General features: G+C 43.6%; 1 protein-coding gene across 1 annotated transcript; it reads right to left on the bottom strand.

Moving 5' to 3' along the window:
* Positions 1 to 705: 705 nt before the first annotated feature.
* Positions 706 to 9,508, bottom strand: LOC119340643 (glycoprotein 3-alpha-L-fucosyltransferase A-like; the record flags this gene model as incomplete). Its single annotated transcript, XM_037612560.1, has 4 exons — positions 706 to 1,225; positions 7,592 to 7,819; positions 8,780 to 8,936; positions 9,388 to 9,508. Coding segments are annotated over 4 exons (762 nt in total), but the record flags the coding sequence as incomplete, so codon positions are not given.
* Positions 9,509 to 10,680: the final 1,172 nt, after the last annotated feature.

Below are 10,680 nucleotides of genomic sequence, written 5' to 3'. Positions count from 1 at the left end.
AATACGCCGATGAAAGAACTTGGTGTTGGCATCCCCGTCCCTCAAGTTGGTAATCCTAGCACATTGACTTTTTCTCACCCGCTCAAGCACAGCCAAGCTAATCACCCTGCGCTTGAGCCTAGAGCGTAGGTCACGCTCCTCCAAGGATAGAGATCTTTGCTCTTGTGTAGTATCTAACCGGGGATGATGAGAAGTGTTGCATGAAGTTGTATGCTGTCATTGGAGAATAGCTTCTTGCTCCATTCGGACAGACGGAACGATGTTTTTTTGAGTTTATTATGCAAAATGTTTTTTTGAGTTTACTATGCAAAATGAGAAACGGCTCTGTGTGGCTCGCGCGCTCGTCCCACGCCTTTTGGACCACTTCGTTGAAACCGGGCAAAGATACCAACACATGTGTGTTGAAGATCGTGTCCCACTCGGCGTTACAGAAAAAGGAGTCTAGTTTGCACAGAGTTGGGTTGTCCTTCCTTGAGTTCACATGATTGCAGGGTTGCGCAGAATTGGTTGATTCTACTCCAATTTACATTTCTCTTGTTTTTGTCACACGCAAGGTAGATATGGTTGAAGTCCCCAATGGCGAGCCAAGCAAGGCCCGACATAGGCTTGTGGGAGGCAAGTCCGACACTGTCATTACAAAGCACAATGTCTCTATTTGTATTACGCAATCCATGTTAATTGTTTCCCGCAAAAGATGTACTTGCATGTCAATAGAAATTTACATCCCAGTATCACAAAGCCTACAAAGTTGTGACTTGTATCAAGGTTGACGTTACATAAACGGGAATCTATTACAGTACAGCAGAAACTCAATGCACACAAACTACTCCCTCCGTTCCAAAATAGATGACCCAACTTTGTACTAACTTTGTACTGAAGTATAAAGTTAGTACAAAGGTGAGTCATCTATTTAGGAACGGAGGGAGTAGTTTGCAGTTGCAAAACGTAGCGAAGATGGCAATATTGTAGTTATACAAAAATCACCTCAAGCTTTGCACATGGATGGCCCTTAATGTATCTAGCAACTTCAGCATCATCATTGAATTGAAATTTATATAACGCTTGTCTTTCTGTAAGACCTATTGGGTAAATTTTGTACACCTTCAACTCATCCCCGCCTCGAATACTTGATGGCCTTTCATCCTTCCATACAGGAACATGTTTGAGGGATCTAAATTTACCATGCACGGCAGACTCCAAAGCTCCTAAAGTTAACTGATCTGATCTGCATGGTATACACAGGGAACATCTGTAAGAACGCAGAACAGAAACAAGCAAAAAGATGCAGTAAAAAAACTTAATAATTTCATAATGCAAGGAAACTAGTACTTATAAGAACTTAGGCAACAACATAGCAGAAGCTGAGACTACGGAATACAAGATGTCAGGACCCAACTGATGAACTGCAGCGTATTCAGTCAAGTTTAAACTCCCAGCCGTTGGCGCGAAGCAACGGTGGCCGTCCATCGCCTATCCAACGCTCGATCTTCCCCCATACCGCTTCGCTGGTCGAGAAGCTCCGGATCGCGTCCATACGGCATCGGACGGCTGTCATCATCGCCCGGGTCGCTGTTCACTTTCCGACAAGGACTCCAGCGCTCCACTACTGTCATTTTACTTTCTTACTTTTTCCCAACTTGTAAGGCTATAAAGCCAGGGCTCCAGCTCGATCTAGGGTATGAAAATTGTTAGGGTTTCCCCCTTCCGCCGCCAGTGTTCCTGGCTGGCTTTAGGTTCCTCCTGGATTGTACTAAACTCTCTGAATTAAGCCTATGAATCGTGCTAGTTCGAGTGGAATTCTCCCCTGTTTCTCTGAATGTTGTTCTTCAGACTCCTCTGGGTCTGACAAGTGGTAATCAGAGCTTGGTTCTTCTCCTTGGCGGCGCGAGATCCGGTGCCGAAGTGGAGTTGGAGGCGCCATAAAATCCTCCATTTCTCACCGGTGTTGTTGGGCGGCGGTGGTCCCCTGGCGGCGACTGGTGGCGGTGTGAAATCCGGTACAGGTTTGGGCGCGGGAAAAGGTTGCAGCAACACACTGTTTCTGCGGTAAAATCCCTCCCTCCCAGATCCGGTGTACTCCCGGCGGCGCGGCGTTGGCGGCGGTGCAGGCGGCGGTAGGATCGAAGGCCAAGGTCGGGTTGCAGCTCCAGCTGTGGTAAAATTCCTCCCTTCGCCGGCTGATCGTGCGCAGTGAGGTTACTAGCTCCCTGCTAGTTGTAAGAACCCTCCCTGCAGTCTTCGGGCTAGCATGACAGGCCCTGAAAACTCCTCTTCCACGGAGAACTTGGAGTTCCAATCATTGCAACTGGATGTCAAAACCCTGCAGCGAAACAGAGAAACTGACAGACAAGACTTTGAAGATTTCAGAGATCATGTTGCCACAAATTTTCAAACCTTGCAGAAAACCTTGGGCGAACTACAGGGCTCTTTGAACAACTTCATCGCAGGTTTTCCCAAACCCAGGGAAACTCCTCCCAACCCCCAAGATGTTGCACAAGGTAGTGGCCAACAGCAAACACCCCAAGGTCCAACTCACGCACCAGCCACGGTCCTCCAAACTCCTCCTACAGTTGGATCTGCCACATTAGTGGATAAAAACACTGGAAAAGAGCTTAACTTGGATGGCAGCAACCGAGCCCCTTACAGGCATCCTCACTTTGCTGCCAGTAAAAACCCAGTTCCTGAAAACAGAGTTCACACTGTTGTTAACCAAATGCAAAATCCTCAACAGTTGGTTCAGCTGGACCTGGAGCAAGCTGAACAAATCCTACAACAGGAAGCTAGGGGTGCAGTTGGGCAGAGAGATCAGGGGCAAGACAACAGGAGACAACTAGCAATTGTAAAACCAGCCAAGTACAACATTCCTGAATTTGATGGTAGCAATACAGACTCCTGGATACAAACCATTGAGCTGTATTCTGAAGCTGCTAGAACCCCACTAGAACAGAAAACAGAGATTGCAGTAACATACCTTAAAGGCCCAGCAATTGAATGGTGGAGAGGTACTGGCATTGTACCTAACACCCTGCCTTGGTATAGATTCTGCAGGCTCCTGGCTGACAGGTTTGCTGAAACATCTGCTTGTGACAATGTTAGATCTTTCCATGCACTTACCCAAATAGGTTCTGTCAACGATTACATCCTCAAGTTTGAGCAGGCCATGAACTTAATGAGAAGAGACAATCCAGCTCTACCCCAAGATTACTACAAAGCCAGCTTTATCTCTGGACTGAATGACAATATACAGCACCATGTACAATGTCATGAACCTGCTGACTTACAAAAGGCAATTTGGCTTGCCAGAAGAATGGAACAAGCACAACCACAGAAAAGAACTACTGTTCCTACCTCTGTTTTCCAACAAGTGAGAAGGCAGGTGCAGTTTGACCCAGGAAAATCAGGACCCACCAACACAGCTATAGTAATACAACAAGCTAGACTGAAGGGCATCTGTTACAAATGCAAAGAGCCTTGGTTTCCAGGCCACAAAAAGGTGTGCAAATTGGCAAATCAAGCACAGATACAAGCACTTCAAACTGCTTGCCCTGAGGATGCTGAGTTGGTTTACTATACTGAAGCTCAAGATGAAGTTGATGTCCCTCCCCCTGTAGAGAGTGATGATACCCCCCTCCAAATATCTATGCATGCTCTTATGGGTATAAAATCCACAAAGAAGCTCAGTTTTACAGTGACAGTCATGATAGGGGACACTCCAGCTACTGCACTCATTGATAGTGGCAGTACTGCTACATTCATTACTCCTAAGATTGCTCACCTAGCTAGATGTGCTCTCACTCCTACCAGAAAAAGAAAGGTGGTTGTGGCTAATGGAGATACTCTTTGGTCTGAATTCATTGCACTACAATGCCCATTCTCTCTGCAAGGAACACAGTTCTCCACTGATCTCAGAGTACTACAGCTTCAGGGTTATGATGTTATCCTGGGGGCAGATTGGATGGCTTCTTTCAGCCCAGTGGAATTGGACTTTGATGAAATGCATGTGAAGATCACTTTGAAAACTGGTGAAAAGAAAATATTCAAAGATGAAAGCTTACCATCTGTAGCTGTGCAAGAATTGGAAACTGTGGAGGAACTCTCTGAGGAACCTGTTTGTGGAGCTGTCTTAATTCTGAACAGAATTGCTGTACAAGAACCTGTGGACTCCTTAGTTCCTCCTCCTGTCCAGCAACTTTTGGACAAATACACACCAGTTTTCAGCACTCCATCTGATCTCCCTCCCAAGAGAACTGTGGATCATGCTATACCTTTTACTCCTGAAGCCAAGATTATAAACTAGAGACCTTACAGACTCCCACACCACCAGAAAGATGCTATGGAAACCATCATCAAGGATATGATCAAAAACAAAGTAATTAGGGACAGCTCTAGCCCTTACTCCTCCCCTGCACTCCTTGTTAAAAAGAAGGACATGACTTGGAGATTGGTCAATGATTTCAGAAAGATCAACCAGCAAACTGTTAAGAACAAATATCCTATCCCTGTTATAGAAGATCTCCTGGATGAATTGAAAGGGGCAACAGTTTTCACTAAACTGGATTTAAGAAGTGGCTATCACCAAATCAGAATGCAGGAAGAAGATATTGAAAAAACTGCTTTCAGTACTCATTGTGGCCACTATGAGTATTTAGTAATGCCCTTTGGACTTACTAATGCTCCAGCAACCTTTCAGCAGCTAATGAACACAATTTTAGCACCTTACTTGAGAAAATTTGTGTTGGTTTTCTTCGATGATATCCTCATATACAGCAGAAACATGAAGGAGCACTTGGTACATCTCCAACTAGTCCTTGAGGTCTTGCAGTCCCACCAACTATATGCTAAAATGAGCAAGTGTACCTTTGCTCAACCTCAAGTGGAGTACTTGGGCCATGTTATCAGAGGGGATGGAGTTGCAACTGACCCTACCAAGATAGAAGCAATAGCCCAGTGGCCCACTCCTGAAAATGTAACTCAATTGAGAAGTTTTCTTGGTCTCACTGGTTACTACAGGAGATTCATCCAAAATTATGGCCTCATCTGCAGACCCCTATTCCAATCCTTGAAAAAGGACAATTTCAAGTGGGAAACTAAGCAACAAGAAGCTTTCAACATATTGAAAAACAAGATGACTCAAGCTCCTGTCCTGGCCCTACCTGATTTCTCTCAGCCTTTTATCTTGGAAACAGATGCTTGTGCTTATGGTGTTGGTGCAGTGCTAATGCAAGAGGGCAAGCCCATCTCTTACTTCAGCAAGGCCATTGGCCCTAAAGCTGCTGCCCTGTCTACATATGACAAAGAAGCTATGGCCATCATTGAAGCATTAAAGCATTGGAAGCACTATTTTGCAGCTTCTTCGTTGATCATCAGAACTGATCAGCAGAGCTTGAAATACATACAAGAACAAAAGCTAACAGAGGGCATTCAACACAAGTTACTAGTAAAACTTCTTGGCTACAACTTTAAGATTGAATATAAACAGGGCAAGAACAACAAAGTTGCTGATGCTCTTTCTAGGGTGAAGTACAAGTTATACTCACTGGTGGCCACTCAAGCAAAGCCGGCCTGGATATCTGAGGTCATTTCCAGCTATTCCCAAGACCAAAGATGCAAGGACTTGATATCTCAATTAGCAACTGCTGCTAATGCTGTTCCTAACTATGCCTTGCAACAAGGAATCCTAAGATACAAAAACAGAATTGTTATTGGCAATAATACTAACCTCAGAAATTAGTTAGTATCTGCCTTGCACAACTCTGAGCTGGGAGGCCACTCTGGCCACAGAGCCACTTACCAGAGAGTTAAACTTCTCTTCCACTGGCCTGGCATGAAACAGTTCATTGTAGACTACATCAAACAATGCCCAACGTGCCAAATCAACAAACCTGAACATTCCAAATACCCTGGACTGCTACAGCCTCTGCCTGTTCCAGATTTTGCATGGTGTCACATCAGCATGGATTTTGTTGAGGGCCTTCCCACTTCCCAAAGCAAAAACATGATTTTAGTGGTTGTGGATAGATTCACAAAATATGGACATTTTATTCCACTGCAGCATCCCATCACTGTCCATACTGTGGTTCAAGCTTTCACTGATAATATATTTAAGTTACACGGATTGCCTTCTGTTATTGTCACTGACAGGGACACAATCTTCACTAGCCATCTCTGGCAGGCACTCTTCAAGAAACTGGGCATCAAGCTGCACATGAGCACTTCGTATCACCCTCAATCAGATGGCCAAACAGAAAGGGTCAATCAATGCTTGGAAAATTACTTGAGATGCATGGTTTTCTTACAACCTAAGAAATGGATGAACTGGCTCTCCCTAGCGGAATGGTGGTACAACACCAGCTACCACACCTCTCTGAAAATGACACCTTTCCAGGCACTGTATAACAGACCCCCCAACATGATCTCTGAAGCAGCCCTTTACCCAGCTGAACAAGTTCAAGATTTTTCATCTGTCCTCACTACTGAACAAACAGCAGCACAGATCAAGGCAAATCTGTTGAAAGCTCAAACAAGAATGAAGCACTATGCTGACAAAAAGAGATCTGAAAGAACCTTGGAGGTGGGTGATATGGTATATCTCAAACTTCAGCCCTTTAGGCACACTACCTTAAGCGTTCATAGATATCTGAAACTCCACTCCAAGTATTACAGTCCCTTCCGAGTAATAGAGAAAGTTGGTCCTGTTGCTTACAAATTGCTCTTACCTGAGGACTGCAAACTGCACCCCACATTCCACGTCAGTCAACTGAAGAAGCACCTAGGGCCACAAGCAATCCCTAACCCCAACCTACCACTCATCAACGCTGATGGTACTATTCTCCTGGAACCGGAGAAGCTGCTTGAAAGAAAGCTTGTCCCTCGGACTCAAGGTGACATACAAATACCAGTGGTGCGTTGGCTCATCAAATGGTGTAACATGGACGAGAAAGATGCTACGTGGGAGGACGCAACATTCATACAAAAGGTTTTTCCAGCTTTTCAGCCCTGAGGACAGGTCTGAAGTGGATGGAGGGGAGTTGTCAGGACCCAACTGATGAACTGCAGCGTATTCAGTCAAGTTTAAACTCCCAGCCGTTGGCGCGAAGCAACGGTGGCCGTCCATCGCCTATCCAACGCTCGATCTTCCCCCATACCGCTTCGCTGGTCGAGAAGCTCCGGATCGCGTCCATACGGCATCGGACGGCTGTCACCATCGCCCGGGTCGCTGTTCACTTTCCGACAAGGACTCCAGCGCTCCACTACTGTCATTTTACTTTCTTACTTTTTCCCAACTTGTAAGGCTATAAAGCCAGGGCTCCAGCTCGATCTAGGGTATGAAAATTGTTAGGGTTTCCCCCTTCCGCCGCCAGTGTTCCTGGCTGGCTTTAGGTTCCTCCTGGATTGTACTAAACTCTCTGAATTAAGCCTGTGAATCGTGCTAGTTCGAGTGGAATTCTCCCCTGTTTCTCTGAATGTTGTTCTTCAGACTCCTCTGGGTCTGACACAAGATGATAAGTTGCTGTTTTTCTCTTGGTTCTTAATGATATTAACCGCAAATACCAGTCACTAATACATGGTAAGCACAACCGTATTTCCATACCTTAGATAAATGCTCTCTGTCTTAAACCGCCCTCTCTCTCTGACAAATAAGTGGTATACTGTTCCTCTTTTGCTGGAACAACTACATGAGCGATTCATAAACTTTGGTGTTTTTTCTTCTTTTTCATGAATCTTCGTAGCGATATGTATGCAAAGGCGACAGGATGAATGAACCGCTGCCATGTCAATAAGTGCCTTGAAAGAATCAGATGGACCATCATACTTCCACCTACAGATGCAAAACAAATGGTATGATTTGAGTACAGAAACATGATGACGCTATGGCTGCTAGAAGATCTCAGACAAAATTGTAACGTAAGATTGTCAATAAAAACATGATTTTTCATGCATCTTCTAAAGTTTACTCGATGATACTCGATCTAACCTAACACATCATGGTACAAATAAATAAAGAGATCCGAGAGACTAGGACGTGAAAGAGATCACATCATGGTAGAAATAAATAAAGAGATCCGAGAGACTAGGACGTGAAAGAGATCACATCATGGTAGAAATAAATAAAGAGATCCGAGAGACTGGGACGTGAAAGAGATCACATCTATTCCCAGTAGACACTGATAGCAGTACACTCGACTCAACAAGCTAGTATTACCTTCATTCAGAGCAACAGATTATTTCAAAAGTATTAGTAAGTTAGAGTGAAGTTCCCGTTGGTTATAATATAAAGCCTAATTCAAGCAACTGCAGCGTGCTTCAAGCTTGTAGGCTCTAGGTGGTTGGTCATGTTCAGTCTAGGACTGCATCCTTATCTTTAATACAAAGTGCCAGAGCCACACTAAAGCCTATCTAGATGGGGAAATTCATTCCTTGATTTAAGTATGCAGCAATTTGGTTCCTGAACAAGTCACGTATTAACCAAATATGATGATTGCCGATTGATGCCTGATCCTGATGCAACAAAAATAAATAGGCAAAAGCATCATCATACTGAAGTTCATAATGCAACACAGCCTACTCCCCAGCAAACTGGAATATAGCTTAAGAAAAGAAAAACAAGGCTCCCATATTTTCCATTGCTCTCATGCTAATTAAGTACTTGATCTTGCAAATATGGATCATGGCTGTTCCAAATTTAGCTAGAGAACATAGGCTGTTCCAACAAAATGATTGGTGCATGATACACATGTTACTTAAGGGATGTGGTCAACTGGGAAAGAAGGATATCTACCTCAAAGATTGATTAAAAGCATCAGGATTTGATGCAATATGTTTCATTGTCTTAGCAACTGAAATGACATCATCAAGCTCCTTAATATGTAATATTGCACCTTCTCCTGGAGAAAACTCTTGAATATTCGGTGCGCCAACGACAACTGGAATGGCCCCTGTAATGAAGTGCAAATTGAATATTGGAAAATCACTTCCATTCCATCTACAGTTAAACTTCATAAACTTAAAATGTAAATCGACTTCTGGAATATAGCAACAAAACAAGAATGTGTCAATGAGTAAACATGGAGAATATTAGAAAAATGGTGATTCTTCTAGTCACTTGAGAATGCAACTCCTTTTGTTTCACAGTATGTCTAGTTTGGCATTTTTACAATACATTTCAATTGGTGAGATCGTAGACTTTTTCCATGTGAACAAAATATTTTCGAATAAACTAGCACATGCAGTTCATAGAATTCATTACTCAACCAATTGAAGTCATGAGGCACAACCTAGTTACATATACTCAGCCTGCTATGCTCAATGAGAGTTAATCGATGCAAATTGTGTGGGTCGTAGGAGTGCACTGGGATTTGGGTGAGTGGTTATAGCATACAGTATTACCTGTTATCAGTGACTGAAAAAACTTTTCTGTAACATAATCTTCCTCATTAGAATTCTCAAAAGCCAAGCTGAATTTGTAGCGCTTTAGAGTCTCCACTTTGTCCACTGCATCCAAGCAGCAAACGAAGTAGACATTACAATTATTTCAACTCAAGTGTAATATAACATAAAAAATTATGCATCCAAGACAAAAGCATCATGTGCCGTTGTTTTCATGGGTAGTAAAAGCATGTAGGCCCAACAATGACAAACATAAGTCACCCTAGAATCATGCCGATGCAAGCAATTTTAGATTTGACAACATCAGTGAAGAACAACATATCTAGACTGGCCACATGAAATTGGTATTACTAGACTCATCAAGAAATATACAAATTCACGTTTCATCGAGGCATTGTAATATGGTATAATTAGCAATGTCAAAAATTGCTCATGTTTGCAATATGCGGGAGTAAATAACTACATAATGATACAAATTAGAACCTTAATTAACGAAGTTGGACCTAACAATCCTCATTGTTGCAATTAGTTGAACCTATAAACAACTGATGTCTATAATATAGTCAAAGCCGTTGTCAATTACTCAATTTGAACAAGAAAAGGGAACCATGGCCATTAAGCTTTGACCTTCGGAAATCAGACAATGTGCTCGATGTCACCGCCACTCACATCACTAAATTCTTGCAACAGCCTCTTTTTCAAGATAAACACAAAATTTGAGAAGATACCAAGGCAGAAAAGGACTGAATAGACGATCCACGTGTGAGTTTTAGCAGTGCTGACATCACAGCTATCACAAACATCTAGTAGCAACATATTTTCTCGGACTGCACCAGAGAGCGGCGCTGCATTTTTGCCCACCCGTGCGCCTGCACCCTCCCATCTCTCTCTTGCATGCATGCAACAAGGCATCACCTAAAACTGTAAGCTCGCTTGAAGGGAAGCGTTCTGGTGAACCGGGCTGGAGCCTCATGGTGGGGTCCATGTGCAAAGTGGATGGGGCGTTGCTTTTGTATTGCATGTATTTGTGGCGGTCGTGTGGGCTGTTAGCTGACCACTTCTTTTTTAACACAGTACATTTGCAGATGCTCACATACACAGGACATGCACTTACCCCTATGAACGCACGCACGCACACCCTACCTCTATGAGCACCTCCGAGATACTGAGCCGGCACAACATCTTGAGATTGACGAAGTCATCACAGGTGCGTCATAGTCGACGTGAACGTCTCCCCCCACTGAACGAACATCACTGGAAAAACTGAAATAAATCCAGGAAAATGCGAGCACC

This window comes from Triticum dicoccoides, chromosome 7B, assembly GCF_002162155.2.
Source record: "Triticum dicoccoides isolate Atlit2015 ecotype Zavitan chromosome 7B, WEW_v2.0, whole genome shotgun sequence".
In the NCBI taxonomy this organism is placed as follows: Eukaryota; Viridiplantae; Streptophyta; class Magnoliopsida; order Poales; family Poaceae; genus Triticum; species Triticum dicoccoides.
The sequence above is the reverse complement of the archived record's forward strand: the minus strand, read 5'-3'. Positions and strand labels throughout refer to the sequence as shown.